This window comes from Drosophila sechellia, chromosome X (genome assembly GCF_004382195.2).
Source record: "Drosophila sechellia strain sech25 chromosome X, ASM438219v1, whole genome shotgun sequence".
NCBI classification, from domain to species: Eukaryota; Metazoa; Arthropoda; class Insecta; order Diptera; family Drosophilidae; genus Drosophila; species Drosophila sechellia.
This window is the reverse complement of record NC_045954.1, coordinates 11,796,342-11,819,520: the sequence shown is the minus strand read 5'-3', so window position 1 is coordinate 11,819,520 and position 23,179 is coordinate 11,796,342. Positions and strand designations below refer to the sequence as shown.

Below are 23,179 nucleotides of genomic sequence, written 5' to 3'. Positions count from 1 at the left end.
CTTAACGATTGGCAATACCCTTTTGGCAGGGTATTTGGTAAAGTCAAAATATTCAATGCCTTGCCGGCCATGTCCGGCCGGTTAGGACAAAGTGGCAGGAGTGCAAGAAGTGGCAGTATGGCAAGGAGGGATCAGCGAGGAACGTGGTCGAAGTGCCCGGCTGTCTGTGTAAGCGGCCGTAACATTTCCCCACCCACCCACACACACACACCCACACACACACACACCCACACACACACACACCCACACACACAGCACCTACGCTCTCCTTTTTGGTCCTTTTTACTCTGAAAGTGTGCGTGTGTGTTTGGTTAATTATACATTTTGCATATGTATTCCGGCCGTGCGGAATTTGTCGTGTGCCCCACATGAGCCTGTGTGTATTGTTGTGCACATATCCGATTTCGGCCCGCCACGCCCACCGCCCACACTGCCCACCTCTCCGTTAACAATATGCGTATCGAACATTTTTTGGACTCTCTTCGCGCCCCATTGTCATCTGCATGTAGAACAAGTGGGGTGAATATAAATAGAGCTAAGTACTTAAATATTATTAAATAGTAAATAACATTTAAGTCACTAAGATCTAACATTTAAAAATGGACAAGTTGTACAGAAATATAAATATTATCACATATATTATCATATATAAATCAATTCCTTTGACATTAAGATGTTTTACTAACAATTTCAAGAATATACATATAATAAAGATCTTATCAAAGCAGAATCTAATCTACAAATTAATATTTTAATGTTATTAACTAAAATCAGGGTATATTTAGTCAAGTCTTAGATGGTTGCTTCAATTTTTTCTCATTTTAGAAAGCCTAAAAAATGTAACTAACTACTATCCAATTAATTGAACCATATTACTTGATTGGAATTTTTAAGTTAAGGCAAACGCTCTGGATTCACTTTGCTCACATATCCCCGGAGAAAATGGGACAGAAGTTGCTCCAAGTTTATTATTGTCCTTTGTTGCTGGGGATCGCAAGTCATTATTTATGATGCCTGGCATTCCATCAATTTGTTTGTTTTGTCACGCTCTGGTGTGTTGGCTTATTAGGCGACCATTGCCATTGCCATCGCCCATCCTGAATCCTTTTCGATTCAGTTCCCAGTTTCCAGATCCTCCCAGCTCCCAGCACCCAATTCCATTCTCATCCCCGTGAAGGGGCGGATTCGAACTCATTTCTGCACTGCGTTCTCGTTGCAGCGATTTTCAACGTTTAGTCTGTTGCATCATTTATCATGTGAAATGCGCCAGACACAACAGAGCAACTCAGATCTGGAGGAGGAGCAGCGCCACCAGGAGGAGCACTGGAGCAGCCAATCGGGCAGCCAACACCTCCAACTCACATTTGCCCACATTGTGCCCCTTGCATTTTCCTACAGGAGCAGCACTGCAGGAACGGCGCCAGCTGCACTTGCATTGCATTCCGTCCGTCTGCAGGCGATGGTCAGAGCCAGAACCAGAAGCAGGTCCAGGATGCAAGCACCAAGGACCAAGGACCAGGAGTCCGGCAAAAGCCATAAAAACAAGTGCAAATGCAATTTGAAAACAAGAAAGTTGTTCATTATTCAGACTTTCGGATACCCGCCAATCGAAATTTAGCAATTATAATTTATAAACAAGCTGAGTATAACATTTTATGCCTTAAATGTAAATTAATATCTTAATTAGATTTGAATATATACATAGTTATATCAGAAACCCTTTAAGACTCATGCACTTTATGCTTTCGATCTTAAGATTCCCCCAAATATGCAGTAAGCACTCGATGAAAATTCCTTCAACGATCTCCACCTGCTATCCACATGATCACGAATGCAGCATACCCCTTTGTACTGGGTATTATAGTGAGCCATGGATGAGCAGGGGTTGCAGACTGGCAAACGGTATTTGGTAATTAATAGGCCATATAATGATAAACGATACGAGTGTGTGCGCCCATATCGCCTGATTCCCCCGACTCCAGAAACCCATGATTTAAATATGGCGTATGAAATGCAATAAACAAATAAATTAATTGAGCCAGGGGGTTCGTGTTTCCACCTAATAGAAAGAAATATGAAGTGATAGAAATGCCTTGCCAACCCGTCGTCACCGCCATCGTCCTCCATCTATTAGTTAGTGTTGGGCCACCCGCATGCATTGAACTGGGAAAATTTAATTGAACTGCCCGCAAATGCAATGACCGCAGGGTCGTGGAGATGGAACTATTAGCAGGGGATTAGGAGGAGGGGTCAGGTCAGTTCAGTACAGTTGTCCGGCCGGCCGGAGCTCGTCGGATTGGGGGATGCAACGGCGGGGTTGCACTGCAAGCGGCGGCAAGTGCCATGCATTTGAATGAATGCGAATGAATGGGAGGCGCTTTTTATGGCATATATAGTAGATATTTTCAACTGCAGCTGTTGCGAAAATATTTATTTGTATTTCGTTTCATGTTGTCCGGTACGGTACGTGCCATGTGTGAAAGTCAAATCTACGGACATAGATACACATGCAGATACAAATGCATGTACAGCCACAGGCAGTGATACAGATACAGATGCAGATACATCTACAGCGACGGACCACAAAGGCTAAGAGATAAATAAATCATTAGAAAATAAATAAAACAACAGGCGAATAAAATGAAAACAGCCATTGACACTAGCGATTGCGATTTGCATTCTCCTTTGATCCTTTATTGACTTCTGTGCAGTTGTTTTCATCTCTTTCTCGCAACCCACCCATCTCTGTCTTGCAGCTGACTCACAATCAGATAATTATTTCCCATTTGCATTTAATGCAGCATTTGTGTCGAGTGCATAACTGGCCAGGTTATCGTTATCGACGATTAATCAATGCATTTCATTTGTATAATGAAATGACTAATTATCAAATAGGCTTTGACCAAATTTATCACTGCTTAGCAATTTAAATTCTAGCTTTAATCGATACCCCATCAAACTATTTGAAATGTTGTAATATCTTAGCAAATATTTGCGCAGTAATTTTAATTTCTCTCTATTTTGTAATTAGCTATTAATTCCCCAATTTCTTAACAACTTTTCGCTCACCCGCGCAGCTGCAAATAATGGCTCAGCCCTAAAAACCCTTGCTTTCACTATTCCAGATGATCCCCTCAACCCGCCCGATGTGATTTACTTAGTCATCACACTCGGTTTTACGAGTTTAACGATGCACTCCCATTTAGCCAACACTACGTCATTGTTGGCAGTGTCGTAAAAGCAATTTTAATTGAAATTATGATTAAATATAAACGAAAAATAATGTCAACTTTTCAACTCTCTTAATAGTGGCCCATATAAACAATCGTGCTCTCACACACACACAGGCCAACATTGATGTGGTTTAAGCCAATTTTTATGAGCTCCAAAGCGAAAGCCAAAACCAAAGCCAATTGCTATCCCGAAAAGGCCAAGAAGGCGATTCAATATGCTCACCAAATGTTGCTGCCAGCAGGCACTGAGAAAAATAATGAACACTCAATGATTTACCAACACTAGAATTTTTAGAGAGTTCATTTCATCCTTTGAAATCGAAATTATTTGGAAAATAATACGAAAATATTATTCTAAAAATGTATACTTATAGAACTCAATACTTTTTTATGCTCCAAATATAAATATAAAGCATTGAGCATTAAATTAAATATTAAAGGTAAAATAGTTATGTGGGTCTGTTAATATTTTGCAGTTTAAAATATAGAATAGTTGTTTCCATCATATGCTGGCCACATTTTTGCGCAGTGCCCAGTGGTAGATGGTGGTCGTATAAGGATTTTATGGAGTTTATGATCTGGCCGCACATAAAGCGCTATTCCTTGTGCGCATCTGTGTGGGTGAATGTGGCCTTAATGTATGCTTTTAATTAATAAGTGTGCGTCTGTTTATGGTTGCATCCCCCCATATAGTATATCCCTATACACATAGATATATACACATGGATATATCCACACAGTTTTAGAGCGCAAATGGCCGGCTATAAATGTGCGATGCCCGCGTCTGTCAATAAGCCCATCAAGTGCTTTCTGTAAATTAATTTCATGCTCATCACGGATGTTGTTATTGGCTTTTAATGCGTCCTTGGGTGCCTGTAAGGACACCCTCCTCCCAATTTTTGTGCCATATGCGCCACCCATAATGACGTCATCGAAGGGAAGGATAAATGCAAGAAAATTATGTACTTACAACTGGCATTTCGATGTGCAGAGTTATGACCGCAGATTTTCGTAGAAATGCTTAAGCTTGCCATTTAGCTGAAATTGATAAGAATTCATAGAGTTTTATTCACTTGGAAATGTATAAATCTATGTAATGGTCACTTAAAATTAATGACTTATGAAATTAACTTGAGTTATGATGAATGTTTTGTTTTATTTCATGTTGTGATCATTTTTCAAGATCTTTAAATTCCGATTTATTACCACTTTGAATAGTAGTGATAGTAATAAAATGGGGAATGCTGAATGGCTGGCTTCTTAGCTCGTTGCCACCGCTGTCTGATAATGATGATGATGCATCATTAGGTTGACTAATTTTAATTACGCCGGCGCCTAAATTGCTGCTATCATTTTTAATAATATGCCGTGTCTGTGTCGCTCTGCCTCGACATCTCTTTCTCACACCCAGCCCCTGTCCCTGTCACACCAACTCTAGCCGCCTCTCTCTCTCTCTCTCTCTGTCTATCAAGCCCTCTCATTCTGCCACCCTGTCTGTCTTGCCGCCTGTCCTTAGTTAGTGTTAACTTTTGCAAGCGTGTTGCACAAAGCCAACAAATTATGCACTCACACACACATACAAATGGGGGTGGTGCAGACAACTGCGTCGCTATTTGAGTTATGTGCCAGTATGTATGTATGTGCAAAGGAGCCGGCACATGGCAATGCCATCCGCACCAGCAGCCCCTTTCCCCGCTCCCCTTTTTGCAACTCCCCTGCACCACTTGAGCTGTACTTTTTTTTCTTTTTTTTGGCGTCCTTTGAGGACCCGGCACTTGCAACTAGCGACTCTGTGCCAGGTCTGTCCTTTCGGCCCGGCTGACATCTTCTTACTCCATTTGGGCGCGCTGTCGTGTTAATTTAGCGCGAAATATTTGACAAGATGACGCGTTGCCACAGTCCCTGCGCCCATTTGCACCCCTCGCAATGCTGCACAGGCAGAAAAAAGGGGTCACTTGTGCGGCGTCTTTCGACTGACTGGCAAATACTTTTTTTTTTACTTTGGCCTAAAACATAGTCAATCTTAAGCTCTCTCGTGCAAAACGACAATAAAGGCAGCTGAATAAATTGTTTTTTTTTAATAACTACTTAATTTCCTGCAGTGTATGCCAGGACAGGCACTCTTGTCGACGGCAGTAACGATCGAACTTCAGTCTCAGTCTCAGTCTCGCTGTCTGTGCAACAGACACTCATATCGATTTATAAGATGCCACACACTCCTGACATTCGATAGTGACTCCACTGTCGTGTCCTGATGTCCTGATGTCCCGTTGTCCTAATGTCCCAGTGTACCGCCCCAAAAGTCCTGGAGTTGCCGTGATTGAGCTGCGCGGTCGCTTTAAGTGATTTGCTCTCTCCAGCTAATTCGCAGACAATCCAACGTAAAAGCCGCAAGTGACTACTGACAGTTTGAACAAGGAGTACACGAAACTTGGAGCTACTATCCTGGATTCCAATCAAGATGATCACCAAACATATAAAATTGAAATACTCAAATATCAAAACTAAAAACTCTTGATTTGATCGATTTATTAGGCATGCCATTTAAGTTATAAACCAATTGGCCAATTTGAAATCATGATTCAATTATCTATGCCATGGCCACAAACAGTCGAGTAATTCAACGTAGTAACTGCATTTTCAAGCCAAACTACTCACGGCCCAAATCAGCCGCATAATCAGCGCTATCGCCATCATCATCGGCACTATCATTATCATTATCATCATTGTTCCTTGTCGCGTCGATGGGGATCGAAGGTTGTCGTTTACAGTGGGGGGTAACACGGGGTTATTGGGGGTTACAAGGAGGCTACAGGGGGGTCATAATAGGGAGCCAGCCAACGACAGACAGAGTCATTTATAAAATTTCCACCCGAACGTGTTAAATGGCGTCAATATTAAAAGTTCAAATATGACGCTGACGATGACGACGCTTGGGAAAAAGGGGCAAGGGAAAATGGTTTTGGGTGCATGGGTGGGGACCGGGGCGTGGACTTTGGGGGCTTGGGCGTAATAAAATCGTAGGTTGGGCAGGCAGACATATATATATATAGACGGCAAACGAATCAACAAACGTTGGAGCTATTATCGTTGTCGCAACATCGCACAACTACAGATACAATTGCGGCGTAACATACATGGGCGTCTTTGGCATATGATAAAGGGGGCTTATAACTAAAGTCTATATAGGGATATTTTCTCTTTTAGAAAGTAACTTCCAATCAAAGGCTTTAATCTTGTTTTTAAGGGTACCCTGCTACCTTCACTTATTGTTTAAAAGTAGTACTTAAATATATAAATAAATAGTTTAGACCCCTTCTGCGAATGCCACTGCATACACATATGGCATATGGTCCTTGTTGCTCTTGCTGCTGCTCATCATCATCTTTTGGCGTTAGCAAGTGCTTGGCGGCAACTTCTAATGGCGGCATTATGCGACCCCCAAACTCCACCCCCGCCCACCGCCTTCTCCTGCTCATGAGTGTGTGTGTGTGTGTGCGCCCTGCGCAAAATGAAAATGAAACTGTTGCAAAATCCCATAAAACGGCCAAAAAGCTTTTGTAAATGACGCCAACAGCTGTCGATGGCAAAGCAGACAACGTCGCCGTCCGCCCAATTTGCCAAAGCACCCACCCACTCATGCGCCCCCAAAAACCTCACCCATCCCCCAAAATCCCCCCGCGGAAACACCCCCTTCGTTGTACTACGATTGACATCAATGTGTGGGTGCACCGCTAAAAATTCTGCCAATCGAAATGATCGCTTTATAATAAGGTTTATAAAACATATACAATCATTAAGTAAAAATCTCAGAATTAAAACATTTGTATTAGATTTTAGTTTATAAAGCACATAAATGAATTTATTTATTATACTTAAATTGCTTTCAATACCCAATTGTTTTCACTGCATAATTGTGTGTTAGAAATGGGGGTTAGATTGCGCTGCTAGTGGTGGTGGGGCATCGTGAAGGTTTTTGGCGCGTTTTAATAAAGCGACAATGACATTTTATGAATTTTCCACTTTGTTCTCGGTCCACGCCCACAATACACCAACCATACCACCCCTCCCCCCGCCAGTGCCGCCCGGATGCCTGCCCCTTTGTGCTGTTTTCATTATTTGTTTGTTTGCCGAGAACCACAGACTGGCGGCCGGTTGGAATCCAGGACTCCAGGACCGTAGGACTCCAAGACCAGGACTTCCAAGACTCCAAATGAATTGACATTGTCTGTGTATTCGACGGCTGGTTCAGTGTGTGTGTGGGGGGGGTGCATGGGGCAACCCCCCGTGTGTGTGAGTGGGTGGTGGTGCCTGGGTGTTGCACAAAGGTGTGTCCCAGTGTGCCTTTTGATATCGGATTTCATTTATAATTAGCTACAAAGTTAACGGTTGCCAGCCATACCTTGACTTGTGGTTGGTGTGGCCCCGGTCAAGTAATTTGCTTGTCAGTTGAGTTCCCGGGGTTACTTGGCTCACCAGATGGATGGGCAAGGGAGCCAGGGGCTGCACTGCAGGTGGTGGTGCCCCAATGTTCAATGCTCCTTGGTCCTTGTGACGGCTCGCATGAAACTGAAGCTGTCCAACGCCCAGGTTGTCGCAGTTTAAGTTAAAAGATTCTTTAAGTTTGGTCTTTCTTCTAATATTCTCGGCTCTTTCGATTGCAAGATAACTTGGTATTTAAATTAAATTACCATTTATAAATGCACATAAATAATATATTTTGTGGCATTATATTATATACATATATATTTATTTAATAGCTTATAACATCAATATAAGTGTGAACGTTCTATAATCCTCCCACGCATTGCGGTAAGCCGATTATCATATTATCGATCGATAGCACGATCTATCGGCGTAGCTTTTATAAAACAATAACATTGAGAAATTGTAACCACATTGCTTGGTTCCATGGCCAAGATTTTGCCCACCGATGGCAACTGGATACCGGAGTCGTGCAGCTTTCCGGAGAATGTGATGATCGACATGCTGGAGGAACTGTCCCGCGATGTGCCAAACCTAACACACAAGGAGTACCTGGCGCTGGCCGCCCTGCAATCTAAATGGATGGCGAAGCTCGCCAACCGACAGCCGGTAACGAATCCCCGACCTCCACCCCCAAAGAAGCCTAAAAAAATCCCTCCAAAGCAGCAGGAGCAGCCTAGCGAGGAGGAGCGCAGAGAGGTCTACATCGACGATGTGGACGACAACGAGATGGTCAACAATCGGATCTATATTCCGCGACTGCGTCCCGCTTGGAGAGCTCGCCATTTCAACATCCTGATGCGCGCCTTTGTCATCAAGCAGGGACTATTGAATAAACACATTCACTGGCAGATTCTCGACAAGATCATGTCAGTCCCCGACGCACAGGGTCAAGCCGAGCTTCAGGCGTTTGTTGACAACATTGGTCGCCTGTAAGAAAATGTAGTCCTTACAGCGTCTTAAGATAAGCAACCAAAAACATTTGTAAATTCAAAATATCAATTGTATAAGCAAAATAACGTTTGTGAAATCAAAATATTGTCTGTAAAATCAAAATATCGATTGTAAATTTAAATTAACAATTGTATAATCAAAGTATCGTTTGTAAATTCAAATTAACAATTGTAGAATCAAAATAACAATTGTATAGTCAAAACAACAATTGTATAATCAAAATAACAATTGTATAGTAAAAATAACAATTGTATAATCAAAATAACATTTGTGTAACCAAATTAACCTTTGTAAAATCATACCAATTAAACGTAAGCATAGTGTAAAGCAAAACCAGAGCTAATAAACCATACGAATCCCATCGTCTTCTGTGGGACAAATCAAAAACGTTTTCCCAATTTACCCACGAGCGGCTCTGTCCCACACGCCGAAACATGGAGAAGTTACAAAGTAAATTCCACGCCCGGTTGCCAAGTGGTAGTCCAAATTAACAGCTAATTACGTGCGAATGAGAGCTCCCCGGTGGGGGATGTGGTCCAAATGTACTGGCTACGGGGAAAATGGAAACGGAAATCGTGGGTCAGGGGTCACAACGAACACGTACAGCAACTAAATGGAGAGAAAGCGAGACAGACACCGAGTCAAACAACATTTGAATACGAAATTGCTCTTGAAAAGGGTTGCCAGCAAAAAAAAGTGCCAAAAATGGCAACAAACAAAAAAAAACAAAAACAAGCAAGATATTCCAAAAAGTCCCTTCGAGGCGAGAACAAAAGTGACAAATTAGTCAGTGGGGGGTCAGTGGGAGTCAGTCGACACTCAGAGCGTTACAATCCAAAATATCCTTTGGAGCACTGGCAGCAGTCAATGGGGAAAACGTTTAACTTATATAATACAAGCCAGCTTAGTCGTTGCCCGGGCCTTTCTATATTCTTTCTGGCCATTACAACTTAATATTATGGTGGTTGTCATGGGGAATCCTTTACAAATCTGCACACTGAGCCCGATCTCTTCTTACATAATTACCAGCCAAGTGAGGAAGCAATAGGTAGAGGTATAGTAAATACATGTATATTGAGTACATTATCATTTTTCTCTTAAACTTTAAATTGTATAAAATCTGTTCAACGTTTAAGCAAGTCAGAAAAGTAATGGTTATTCGTTGGGTTGTTCATATGATTTAACGGTGAATATTCCGAACGTATTCGGGATCTCCCCATCGTGATCGATGCTTAATTGTACCCCAAAGTACAGGATGTCGCCCGCCACTATTTCGTGCCAACCCATGCCGATTCGCATTGGCCAATAGTTAAGAAATACGCCATTATTGTTTCCCTGCGGAAGGCATAAATAAGTGATAACCATCGGTTCCACCATCGTATTTCGCATCTTACCAGCTCCTTGATGAAAATGTCGCCACCATTAACGCGAACAAGAGCGTGGAATCGCGACATGTAGTCGTACTTTAATACACAGGTGCAAGAGGAGTGGCGCCCTAGAACTTGGATGCCCTCGCTCAAGTCATACCGATCGCCTGTGAACACGTGTTCCAGATAGAATGCCATTTTTCCCACCAAAACTCAACGCTCTCAAACTTTTAACGAAATGTTCTTCTTTAGTTTCTTTAAAACTAACGCCGCTTACGATTACAGTCAATCATCGATTATATTCGATAAGTTTATATACCAAAGGATTGTCCGTGTGCTTGTTCGGTATTATAATACCAAAATAATATTTATATATTAAAATATATTTACATGCAATATTTAACGTTTTTAGTTTAAATACATATGGCATATGTAAACATACTTAACGATGAAATAATTTACTTGAGGTGAACCAGGTTCCTTGTAATCGATAACATATAGCTGAGAATCGTGATCGGATCGCTGAATATTATCGAAGCCCAAACAATAACAAGCAAAGTTTAAACCAATTTGCAATGTAGCTTTTGCATAAATAATTGACGGAATAAATGGCTTCGCTCCGGCGTAATTAGCCGGAATTCATGGAATAGAATCCCTTCACCAAAAGATGACAACGCGGGCGAGGCCAAAAGTCAAATACCAGGGCCAAATGCAGTGAGCCAAAAATAATGAACTCCAAATGAAGTAGAACAAAAAGAAAACACAGTGTTAATTATTCATATTTCATTAGCGCACAGCACAGAAGAAACGCAGGTGAAGGCGATGCGATGGCAAAAGGCAAAGGCGTGTGCCATCTAAAATTTATAAAAATCAAAGTAAGCACTGCGAGCGCAAGGAGAAGAACTTTCTGATGACCGACACTGGTATACCCTACATATATGTATATATTACATCATAGTACATTATCTTATCTTTGCAGAATTTGCGAGCAATTCTTGAAATCTTAAAGCTTAACTGCATACTAATCTATCCCATAACTAACTATTCTACCAAATGTTTCCCTTTAAATACCCAATGAGAATTTGAATAGATATCTCCTAGTTAGTTAAACAAAATCTGCTAAACTTGGCCTAATAACTTTGTCGTAGTTATCTTATCAAATAAAATAATATTCATATCATTGTATAGAGCTTACAGTGCAAGCCATTCGACAAAAGTAAACGACTCTGCCGAAGGAGTGGGATGATGAAATCGAGGAGCAGGAGGTCAGCTCCGCAGCGAGTAAAACAAAAGGGAAATGTCGAAAAGGAATCTGGATACACATCATCATTTGTCTTGGCGGGAGGAAGGCGGTGGCCACCAAGGCAGCGGAGAGTGGCTCCATTTAGGCCAGGCGCACATTGATGAATGAAGTGCGTAGTGGCTGAAAGGCCAAAAGGCAGGCGGCATTAAAAATGCACACGCAATCAGAAAATGCCCCACGACGGCCTCATAAGCCGAAGTCTGAGGACTCAGGACGCCAGAGTCCGGAACCCGGCACTTTCGACTCCGTGCGCCATGCGAACCAGGTGATGGATCAGCGGCCTCAGATAAGACAGACAGAAGAAGGACAAGGAAGGAGAAGCTGCGGATGGAGATGGAGCCATAGCCAGATCCAGAGTCGGGGTAATGAGTGAGTTGAATTGGGGCGGATGACGTCAAATGTTGTTAACCCCTTTTGAGCCGGGCCTCTCGCCGTGGAGAAACAATTTATAATTTGTTTGAGGGCTTTCAGCGGCCTTTCAAGGCAATTACCCCGCATCCGCATGGCGGACAGCTGGATCTGACTTAACCTTTGGCAGCCGCCAACTGTGAACTTTGGCACCCAGATTGGTCAGGATTCGGGCCCGCTGACTGGGTCATCCTGTTGGCCATTCTCCATTTTCACGCTGTGATGTATTGTGAAAACGTCGAGCATGTTGCCTTTGACGGAACACCTTCATTTGCACTGAACCAAAAACGAAGCAGCTTCTAGCCTATGATAATATATGGGAAATTATCAATCTTATCAATTTCTCATAACTAATCCAAGATAGCTGCGGGATTGTGGATACTGTAAAGGGTTTGCATTTGTTGCAAATCCCAAACCATAAACCATATTTTAAAAATGAATATCTTGATGATTTCGTGAAAGTGTAGCACACCAGTGAGTGAAAACGTGATTGTTGACCCTTACGGAGATATGCACAGATTTCCCATTGACAGGAAAAGGACTTTCGCTCACTCTCCCGACTCCCCAAGGACATGAAATTGTGCTGCCTTGCCAGCAGCTACTTATGTACCAGTGTTATTTGTGGATCTGTATTAAAATTCAAGCTCTTTCATGCTATTAATATTCCATTGCGTATTCGCGCGAGAATATATTCCATTTTTAATAACACGAAACTTTATGAAAATGTTATATATACAAAAGTAGCGATGTGCAGGAGTAGCTGTTGCCAGATTCCTTGACAGTAAGGAAAAGAAAAGGAAAGCTCAAAAGTCAAAGCAAACAGGGGCGAAGTCACTGGGGCCAAGGAACCGAACCCAACCGAACTGAACCCCAAGCTGGATAAATTACGCAATGAATCCGTTTGGGTGATGGTGAAAGTCGGCTGCACACCATCGAACCAAAACCCACCCACACTCACTCGCTCGAATGAAAACAAAAAGTGGAAAAAAAAAAACAATTGAAATGTGAATATTAAATATACAAGTACAAGTTGCCAGTTAGTGTGCTCCCGCCATTGTTTGTTGCAGTACCTTGGAGATCCAGAACAAACACCCACGCAGCCACCTACTCATCCAACCAGCCATACAACCAACCCACCGCTTGACGGCGAACTCCCCGCGGCGTCATTGTGCTTCCTGGCAGGCGGCAGTGGAAAATGCCATTTGATGGCATTTAGATGGGATCGCTGATTGATGTTACCGGCTTCTACGCGAATTCCCAAAGCCAGACCCGCGCTCGGTCAGTTGGATTCCCTGGCGTTGGATGGCTGCTGGCGTTTGGAGTACCGAAGATGGAGAGCTTCGCCTCGGTTTCGTGGGCGCTCAAGAACTTGGCGAAAGGTGGCTCTACGGAAATCGAGTAGGCGGAAGGCGGTCTTCAGCTGGCACTCCTGCTCCTGGATGGCTGGAATGCATAGTACTTAGCCGGCATAGTATACATTTAAATTGAAATCCCTACAGATGAGGGAGTACGCTGCTCATCAACTTTCCAACCTTAACCGTAAAACTATGTCAAACTAATAGAGCTATGGAATAGGGTCAGTTTGGCCATGCCGGATAACTAAATCTTTCAGCTAGCTGCGCTATTATTACATGGACATCTCAACCCATATATGGGCTAGCTGTTGTATGTGGTACTTTTACCATGGTTCCGGCATATGTGTAATGCATGCAACGAGGCACATTAATTAAATAAAAATTGATTTTCCAAGCGCATGAAATGCAATCAACGGCCTGGCTTCAAGTGGGTCCGTGCGCGTCCATGTGGCCGGGATGCCGGCCTGGATTCCATACTATGGACTATGGGATCCTGAATACCATGCTCCATGCACCATGTTCCATGCACTCTGCTCCACTCCGCCGTGTTGTCAAATGGAGTTAACAAAGTTTACGCTTTTTGCGCGCCGCTGTCTCATTCTGCTGGCTTTATTTTTTGTCCTGCTGCTGCTGCTGTTGTTGTTCCTTTTTTTTTTATATTTTTTGGTTTTGTCCTTTATTTTTTGAGTGTGGCTCCTCGTCGTTTTTTGTTGCATCGTATGCATAAGTATATAATGTGCAGCTGGCCGGACATGGATGGGTGAATCTGTTGGGCAATGGGTCCCAACCATGATGCTGTAGCCATGGTGCCCGTCGCCGGTCCGTTTCGCCTTTTATCCGTTTGGCCACAACGGCGGCAATGAGTTTAATGTGCGCTGTCGCTTTTTGGCCGTATTTAAACCACAGCAAGTCATCAGGCAAATTGAATTTTCAACGTATGGTCGCACATTGCGTTGCACCACTCCGTGTCACGACACCACCCGCCAGGCGGCAGCTAGCTCATCCTTCCTCTTTGTCGACCTCGACTCGTGCTGGGTCCTTAACCCTCTGGCGTTGTCAACTAATTTCAGATCTTATAGTTAATTGAGATTTCCCTCAACTTATAAGTACTCTCTAACTTAAATGCTGTCTATTGCGTAGTCAGCATGTTAACTTAAATTACTCTGGCTAACAGCGAGTAGATCATTATATATATCGAGCAATATTTGTTTAAATATATGTTTTTATAGATATAGATGTTTAGGTATAGGCTGTGACTTTGTTGGCTTTGGATGGTTAAAGCCTTGGCTTTCGGTGTCAGCCCGCAATTCTCGTGTCAGTGGCTGTATAACATTTCCATCTCGTTCTTATCAGCACGGTCAGCGATGGTCCTCTATAGCCCACACCCACAACCCAACACTATATATATATATATATTTATATATATATATTTATATCCCCGTAAAGCTGCAAACCCCAAACCCATTGCATTTGCTTGCTTCGTTTCTCGTTACAAAATTACCCACGATAAAAATTGAATTACTTCGTCGTCGTTGTCGTGGTCTCCCCGCTTTTCGTTCCCGGCAAAGTGTTCTTGCTTCTTGCTCTTGACGCGCCCATGTTCCCGCTCCTCCTTGATCCATCTCTCCGTCCTCGTCCTGCTTAGACGACACTGAAACTGTCGCCAGGCCTGGTCCTGTGTGACTCCGTCTAATGATAAATGAGCTGCAATGGATGACAGCGAATCAACTTAAGTGTATTGCTCTGCTTCACTCCCTCACTTGCTCTCTCTACATATATATACATAAATATATATATATATATATATATATCCCCCTTTTTTCTGGATCTGGTATCCCGTAGTTGGGGGTCAGGAACTCCAGTTCCGGCTCCTCGGCTATATCTGCCTTCTGGCCTCAACCGGAGCCAGCCCAATGCACTTTCCCCTCAACGCGTTTTTTGCTTCTGTTTACATTTCACTTCAAAATTGTATGCTACACTAAATATTTAGATAGGAAAGAAAAAAAAAGTTGGCAAGTGTAAGTGAGATGCTTTAAGGAAGCGCGCTGCGGAAACTTCGTTCCACCAAAGTTCCTCCACTCATTATGCGCCATCGAGAAGGATTGGAGGCATAATCAGCAAATTGTTAGGAACAAGAAAGATGACTGGACGAGACTCAAAACAGCTGTGCATTAAACGCATTCGAATAGTTTAAGTATTGAAAGATTTCGATTTTATCTTTTTGGAAATCGTAAAGAAACGAAATCTTATAGAAAGTATATATTATATTACACCAAAAGGAAACAACCGATTTGCCAGATTTTCATAAAGTTCAAGATTTAATAGGGAAAACAAAAAAATGTAAGATATTTAAGTTTAAGTGCAATAAATTAGGTAGGACCAAGGAAATGGAGTTAGAATATCATTGCCAATATTAAAGTGCAGTTGATTGTGGCGTTATCATTGCGAAGCGGAGAATCGAACGAAGATGGATATGTGTCCCAAGCCAGTCCTATTTCTCCAGACAGCGGGCCTCGTCCTTGGGCACACAGGACTGGGTAAGCCAGTCGAATCGCTCCTTCTTGTCGCAGCGCAGGTGGGCGAACTTGTGCTTGCCGGACTTCTTGACCTCGCAGCGGTAGTATTTGCGGCAATCCCGGACATCCGGATAGACGTCGTCCTCGTCGCACTCTTCACCCTTCTTTAGCTTCTTGATCAGGTCCTTCACGTATTGCCTCTTCTCCTTGGAGCTCGGCTCGTCGTCGCCTTCGTTGTCCTTCTGGGACTCGTTGTCCTTCTCCTCCTTGGACTTGTCCTTCTTGTCCTTGCTATCGTTGTCCTTTTTCTCTTTGCTGTCCTTGTCGTTCTTCTCCTTGCTGTCCTTCTCTTTCTCCTCAGAGCTGGGCTTCTTCTGTTCCTGCTCCTTGGACTGATCCTCACCGGACTTTGGCTTGTCCTTCGACTTCTCGCTGGAAGCTTTGTTGCGCTCCTCGACGGAGGCATTCTCGTTGGACGCTGGTCCATTGGCTGGTGGTACTGGAGCAGCTTGCTCTACGCTTTCGGCGGTCTCAGGATTGTTGTTTCCAGGCTGTTGAGGATTCTGCGGTTGCTGGGGCTGCTGTGGGTTTTGGGGTTGCTGCGGCTGCTGAGGATTCTGCGGTTGGGCAGGAGCCTCGGTGCTAGGAACTGGCTTTGTTGGTCGCCAGCTGTTCACCCAGTTTTGCCAGTTGGGCCAGAAGGGATGGGGGCGTTGGGGCGGGTTGACGCTGCCATTGATTAGCCCACTCCCAGGAGCACCTGAGCCATTTTGTCCAGGCAGCAGAGGCCTCCAGGTTGGTGGCAAGACTGGAATGTTCGGTCGAGGATGCCAAGGCCAAGAGCCAGATCCGCCAGGAAGTACAGGAATCGATGGTACAACTGGGCTAGCTGGCGGATTTGGTACCGGAGCAGATGATCCAGGGGAGCTACCAGCCGGAGCATTGAAACCAGCAGGGGTTCCTCCAGCGCGGACATTGGAATCAGCAGGGGCTCCACCAGCGGGGACATTGGAATCAGCAGGGGATCCTCCAGCAGGGACATTGGAACCAGAGGGGGCTCCTCCAGCGGGGGCATTGGAATCAGCAGGGGCTCCACCAGCGGGGGCATTGGAATCAGCAGGGACTCCACCAGCAGGGACATTCGGATCAGCAGGGGCTCCTCCAGCGGGGACATTGGAATCAGCAGGGGATCCTCCAGCAGGGACATTGGAACCAGAGGGGGCTCCTCCAGCGGGGGCATTGGAATCAGCAGGGGCTCCTCCAGCGGGGGCATTGGAATCAGCAGGGGCTCCACCAGCGGGGACATTCGGATCAGCAGGGGCTCCTCCAGCGGGAGGGGATACTTCAGCAGGAGAACCAGGAGCGGCCGTGGTGACATCAGCAGGAGAGCCAGGAGCAGCGGAAGATCCTTCAGCTGGAGAACCAGGAGCGGCAGATGATCCATCAGCTGGAGCGCCAGGAGCGGCAGTAGAGACATCAGCCGGAGAGCCAGGAGCAGCGGAAGATCCTTCAGCGGGAGAACCAGGAGCGGCAGATGATCCATCAGCTGGAGCGCCAGGAGCGGCAGTAGTGACATCAGCAGGAGAACCAGGAGCAGCGGAAGATCCTTCAGCTGGAGAACCAGGAGCGGCAGATGATCCATCAGCTGGAGCGCCAGGAGCGGCAGTGGTGACATCTGCAGGAGAGCCAGGAGCAGCGGAAGATCCTTCAGCTGGAGAACCAGGAGCGGCAGAAGATCCATCGGCTGGAGCGCCAGGAGCGGCAGTAGTGACATCAGCTGGAGAACCAGGAGCGGCAGAAGATCCATCGGCTGGAGAACCAGGAGCGGCAGATGATCCATCAGCTGGAGCGCCCGGAGCGGCAGTGGTGACATCAGCAGGAGAGCCAGGAGCAGCGGAAGATCCTTCAGCGGGAGAACCAGGAGCGGCAGATGATCCATCAGCTGGAGCGCCAGGAGCGGCAGTAGTGACATCAGCAGGAGAACCAGGAGCAGCGGAAGATCCTTCAGCTGGAGAGCCAGGAGCGGCAGATGATCCATCAGCTGGAGCGCCCGGAGCGGCAGTGGTGACATCAGCAGGAGAGCCAGGAGCAGCGGAAGATCCTTCAGCGGGAGAACCAGGAGCGGCAGATGATCCATCAGCTGGAGCGCCAGGAGCGGCAGTAGTGACATCAGCAGGAGAACCAGGAGCAGCGGAAGATCCTTCAGCTGGAGAGCCAGGGGCGGCAGATGATCCATCGCCTGGAGAACCAGGAGCGGCAGTAGTGACATCAGCAGGAGAACCAGGAGCAGCGGAAGATCCTTCAGCTGGAGAGCCAGGAGCGGCAGATGATCCATCAGCTGGAGCGCCAGGAGCGGCAGTAGTGACATCAGCAGGAGAACCAGGAGCAGCGGAAGATCCTTCAGCTGGAGAGCCAGGAGCGCCAGATGATCCTTCAGCCGGAGCGCCAGGAGCGGCAGTAGTGACATCAGCAGGAGAACCAGGAGCAGCGGAAGATCCTTCAGCTGGAGAGCCAGGGGCGGCAGATGATCCATCGCCTGGAGAACCAGGAGCGGCAGTAGTGACATCAGCAGGAGAACCAGGAGCAGCGGAAGATCCTTCAGCTGGAGAGCCAGGAGCGGCAGATGATCCATCAGCCGGAGCGCCAGGAGCGGCAGTAGTGACATCAGCAGGAGAACCAGGAGTAGCGGAAGATCCTTCAGCTGGAGAACCAGGAGCGGCAGAAGATCCATCGGCTGGAGCACCAGGAGCGGCAGTAGTGACATCAGCAGGAGAACCAGGAGCAGCGGAAGATCCTTCAGCTGGAGAGCCAGGAGCGGCAGATGATCCTTCAGCCGGAGCGCCAGGAGCGGCAGTAGTGACATCAGCAGGAGAACCAGGAGCAGCGGAAGATCCTTCAGCTGGAGAACCAGGAGCGGCAGAAGATCCATCGGCTGGAGCACCAGGAGCGGCAGTAGTGACATCAGCAGGAGAACCAGGAGCGGCAGAAGATCCATCGGCTGGAGAACCAGGAGCGGCAGATGATCCATCAGCTGGAGCGCCAGGAGCGGCAGTGGTGACATCAGCAGGAGAGCCAGGAGCAGCGGAAGATCCTTCAGCTGGAGAACCAGGAGCAGCAGATGATCCATCAGCTGGAGCGCCCGGAGCGGCAGTGGTGACATCAGCAGGAGAACCAGGAGCAGCGGAAGATCCTTCAGCTGGAGAACCAGGAGCGGCAGTAGTGACATCAGCAGGAGAACCAGGAGCAGCGGAAGATCCTTCAGCTGGAGAACCAGGAGCGGCAGAAGATCCATCGGCTGGAGCACCAGGAGCGGCAGTAGTGACATCAGCAGGAGAACCAGGAGCAGCGGAAGATCCTTCGGCGGGAGAACCAGGAGCGGCAGATGATCCATCAGCTGGAGCGCCAGGAGCGGCAGTAGTGACATCAGCAGGAGAGCCAGGAGCAGCGGAAGATCCTTCAGCTGGAGAACCAGGAGCGGCAGTAGTGACATCAGCAGGAGAGCCAGGAGCAGCGGAAGATCCTTCAGCTGGAGAACCAGGAGCGGCAGAAGATCCATCGGCTGGAGAACCAGGAGCGGCAGATGATCCATCAGCTGGAGCGCCAGGAGCGGCAGTGGTGACATCAGCAGGAGAACCAGGAGCAGCGGAAGATCCTTCAGCTGGAGAACCAGGAGCGGCAGAAGATCCATCGGCTGGAGAACCAGGAGCGGCAGATGATCCATCAGCTGGAGCGCCAGGAGCGGCAGTGGTGACATCAGCAGGAGAGCCAGGAGCAGCGGAAGATCCTTCAGCTGGAGAACCAGGAGCGGCAGAAGATCCATCGGCTGGAGCACCAGGAGCGGCAGTAGTGACATCAGCAGGAGAACCAGGAGCAGCGGAAGATCCTTCAGCGGGAGAACCAGGAGCGGCAGATGATCCATCAGCTGGAGCGCCAGGAGCGGCAGTAGTGACATCAGCAGGAGAGCCAGGAGCAGCGGAAGATCCTTCAGCGGGAGATCCAGGAGCGGCAGATGATCCATCGGCTGGAGCACCAGGAGCGGCTGTAGTGACATCAGCAGGAGAACCAGGAGCAGCAGAAGATCCATCAGCCGGGGTGCCAGGAGCGGCAGAAGATCCATCGGCTGGGGTGCCAGGAGCGGCAGTGGTTACATCAGCCGGGGTGCCAGGAGCTGCACTGGGTTCGTTAGTAGATTCTTCTGGTGCGTTCGGGTCCAGAGGGGAATTGGGGTAGATGGGGCTGTTGGGATCGACTTCGCTAGGAGCAAGAGTAGTTACCGCAGGAGCGTTGGGATCTTCTCCTGGTGTGTTGGGTTCAATGGTTGGGTAAATGCCTTCCGATCCGGGTGCCAATGTGGAGTCCACGGGAGTGGTATCGCTGGGCACCGTCGATTCCGGATCCAGTGGTGCTTCCGACCCAGTGGTAGTCTCTTCAATGGCTGCTGTAGTTGTCTCGCCGGGAGCTTGGGTGGTTTCAAGCGGAGCCAGAGTAGTCTCAACCGGAATCTGGGTGGTCTCAACCGGAATCTGGGTGGTCTCAACCGGAATCTGCGTGGTCTCAACCGGAATCTGGGTGGTCTCAACCGGAATCTGGGTGGTCTCTACCGGTGCCTGAGTGGTCTCAACCGGAGTAGATGGCTTAGTTGGAACAGCGCTGGTTGGTGCACCCTCGGTGGAGATCTCTACGCCGGAACCGCTGGTGGTGGAATCCACAAGTGGAGCCGACTCGCTCACAATGGGACTGTCTGTGATGGTCACCATCTTGGCGACAGCCGCCGTGGGCGCCTCAGCGGCCGACTTGACCGGCACACAGATCTCGAGGCCATCGGTGACACAGCGGGTGTTCAATGCGCATGGCACCACCGGACCGGAGGTCAGGTCATCAACGCACTGCTGATAGGAGAGTGGTCCCACGCAGACGGCGCTCTTGCCACCGCACTTGAGTCCCACGGCGGCGGCATGCGCCTGATGGCTGGCCACCAGGGCGGTCAACTGTGGGATAGAGAAAGAACCCACGGGTTGTGGGGGGAGGAAGAGATCGTGTTAGTGGATGCGGGCTCCATGGGATTGGATCGGTGCACTGTTTGTCTCGGGACCTTAACAATTACACTGTGATTTCTTTTCACTTGCATAGGATACTTTCGAGTGATCGCCGAGCGCTTTGAACGTTATCCAAAGTAACAAGAGTCCCGGGAGCTACAGATTCGGTTACGGTTTCGATTTTGATTGTTGCATTTTATGTTTTTGGGATTTCGTGATTTCGCGGCATGTGCGTATCCAAGTGCCACCACCGATTTCCGAATTTCAATAAAATACAACTCGTCAGTAAATTATAAACAAATAGAACAGCAACAAAAAAAAAATAAACGAGTTCGGATCAAAAATCCATTGCGACACTGTGTGCGATACAAGTTGCGATTGAACTTGGATCGTTGGATGACGCGATGGCTGCAATTTCCGGTATTATGCAATTACCACTAGCAACACCAGAAGTCTGGTGATTCGGTTCGTTGTCATCGTGTTCGTTGGATGTGTTTTTGGTTCGAATGAAGAATCGTTACTATCCTCAGTATGCCAGCCTTCAGGGTTTTTATGCAAATCTCGCTAAAAAAAAAAAAACTCGCTATCTTCAAATCTCGCCAGCTTCCCGAGCGAAATCTCTGCTGACGCTGGCCAAATACGCGATAATCGCTTGTTTGCTCTCGCCGATAACCGTTTTGGCTAAACCAATTTATGGTATTGCGGCACAGGTTGTATTATATTATATTTAAAAAATCAACTGACAAATATCTTCTAATCCCCATTAAGCGATATATAATTTATAACTTTCAGATGATATAGTGGAGATCAAGCCCAGATGATATGGCTCTATGTATCACGTACGCACTTTATAAGCCTGCTATGACTCAGAATTGTTATCTTAGGTTTTAGAAGATTTTCTTCTGGCCAATTTGTTTTGACTCTTTAATACGTTATCTTAATCTTGGCCAACACTAACGTCAAGGTAAATGTTGATAAAGCGGGCTGCGCATTTCCGTTGACTGGAGTCTTTGCTTTATTTGCCCCCAGCTTGTTGAATAAACATAATAACACATATTCAGAGAGCAGACCCACAGACAGACAATTCACATACAACTTCGTAAATTTTCACTCAATCCGATTCTTTGGGGTCGACAGACCGCGTAACCCAACGAGTAAATCTCAGAGTGCAGTTTTCTCGCCAATGACGCAGTCAAATGGTGTAAACACTTTTTTTCTTTATATATATATATTTTTTTTTTTTTTGCTTACCATTTTAAGATAACGCTTCAGCTGTGATCTGCTGTCCCAAATGCATATCATTTGGGACAGATCTTGTCAGATGACATAGAGTCTGAGCGGATCCCAAAAAAAATATTGTATAACTGGAGGGGAGGAGCCCTTGAAATTTACAAATTTACGATCGGAGGCCGAGTTTTCCAGAGTTCAAGTATCACTTAAATTTTATCCAGCTAAATTTGTACAATCTTTAGTAACGTTACATTGTTGTTTCATATTGTTTATTGTGCCCACGATGACCACTTTAAACCAAACTGAGAATTGTGCTAAGTTTAGCATTATTTTCTGTTAAGAAATCCCAGTTTCCCCCGGAGCCATAATTACCATATGAAATGGACACCTGTAGTGCACATTATGCCCCGGAGGTCGAAAGGTGCGCCCAACATCTGTCATGGATCCCACGAGTCCCACTCCCACCACCGGCACCCTTCGAACTTCGAACTTGCCCTTTCTCCCGGACCATTGCATATGCCCTTTGAGCGGCAGAACTGGCGAATTTGCTTTACTTTTTTCATTTTTTTTTTTATTTGCCATTAATGCGGTTAAGCCGTGCAACAAAAACGAAATATCGAGTTGGAAAAGAAAAAAATAAATAAAAAATGGTAAATGCAATGCAGGCGCAGTCAAATTGCGGTTTTCGTGTGTCTAGACAACACAATAAATACAGTTAGCCATATATTTGTATTATCAAATATGTATACACTGCAATTATATAGAAGAGCTGATATCATGAATTTATATGTAGTTCAGTTATTAGTTAGTTATAGTGGTGTGGCTGGTTTGAACTTTGACACAGTAATTATAAAGTAAGCAATAAAACTCTGTACTGATCACCTATCTAATATATTACTATTTACTTTAAGCTTCTAATAAATTGTAGTTTAATTTAAACTGCAATCTTTTCTTTTTTATTATGACTGCTAGAGTGGCCATCGATGAGAAACCTTCTGGCTAGGTGAGTGCTAATTCGCTCGAAACCCAGTGGCTGGTAGTGGACCCAAACCTAAATAGGCTTTGTGGTTGGCATCGGGATCTAGGCGATGGATGTATGGAGGCAAATGCAAATACGCCAAGGTGGTGGTGGTGGGTCAAATTATGCAACGGAGGCCCCGGAGGGCCCAACCGGATGATGGGACCAGCGATTTAACTTCCACCTTTCGCAGATGGCGCCCGAGCAGGGACACCGGCCTTTGCAGTGGCAACTGCAGCTGCAGCTCCTCCGTTAATGTTGTTGGCGCTGCGGT

General features: G+C 46.2%; 3 protein-coding genes and 1 long non-coding RNA gene across 10 annotated transcripts; 2 read left to right on the top strand and 2 right to left on the bottom strand.

Moving 5' to 3' along the window:
- The first annotated feature begins 8,075 nt into the window (after positions 1 to 8,075).
- LOC6620327 (moonshiner) lies at positions 8,076 to 9,038 on the top strand. Of its 3 annotated transcripts, none has more exons than XM_032726176.1 (2): positions 8,077 to 8,327; positions 8,385 to 9,037. In XM_032726176.1, exons 1-2 carry the CDS (start codon positions 8,145 to 8,147, stop codon positions 8,652 to 8,654), a joined length of 453 nt encoding a protein of 150 aa, XP_032582067.1. In that variant the 5' UTR covers positions 8,077 to 8,144; the 3' UTR covers positions 8,655 to 9,037. The 3 variants fall into 3 exon arrangements, with proteins under 3 accessions (XP_002044535.1, XP_032582067.1, XP_032582066.1); XM_032726175.1 differs by having other exon boundaries at positions 8,382 to 9,037; XM_002044499.2 differs by having other exon boundaries at positions 8,076 to 9,038.
- Positions 9,039 to 9,811: 773 nt separating this feature from the next.
- LOC6620326 lies at positions 9,812 to 10,257 on the bottom strand. Its single transcript, XM_002044498.2, has 2 exons — positions 10,067 to 10,257; positions 9,812 to 10,007 (listed from the first exon to the last, which is right to left on the bottom strand). The coding sequence occupies exons 1-2, from the start codon at positions 10,235 to 10,237 to the stop codon at positions 9,828 to 9,830; spliced, it is 351 nt and encodes a 116-aa protein (XP_002044534.1). The 5' UTR covers positions 10,238 to 10,257; the 3' UTR covers positions 9,812 to 9,827.
- Positions 10,258 to 10,583: 326 nt separating this feature from the next.
- On the top strand, positions 10,584 to 11,154 carry LOC116802268. The gene is made up of 3 exons (XR_004362637.1): positions 10,584 to 10,753; positions 10,830 to 10,962; positions 11,019 to 11,154. It is a non-coding gene; the product is annotated as an uncharacterized LOC116802268 (long non-coding RNA).
- A 4,241-nt stretch (positions 11,155 to 15,395) lies between these two features.
- Positions 15,396 to 21,163, bottom strand: LOC6620323 (collagen alpha-1(I) chain). 5 transcript variants are annotated; one of them, XM_032725176.1, is made up of 3 exons: positions 21,093 to 21,163; positions 18,596 to 20,609; positions 15,396 to 18,529 (listed from the first exon to the last, which is right to left on the bottom strand). In XM_032725176.1, exons 1-3 carry the CDS (start codon positions 21,132 to 21,134, stop codon positions 15,597 to 15,599), a joined length of 4,989 nt encoding a protein of 1,662 aa, XP_032581067.1. In that variant the 5' UTR covers positions 21,135 to 21,163; the 3' UTR covers positions 15,396 to 15,596. The 5 variants fall into 5 exon arrangements, with proteins under 5 accessions (XP_032581067.1, XP_032581066.1, XP_032581068.1 ...); XM_032725175.1 differs by having other exon boundaries at positions 15,396 to 18,826; positions 18,893 to 20,609; XM_032725177.1 differs by having other exon boundaries at positions 15,396 to 19,288; positions 19,421 to 20,609.
- Positions 21,164 to 23,179: the final 2,016 nt, after the last annotated feature.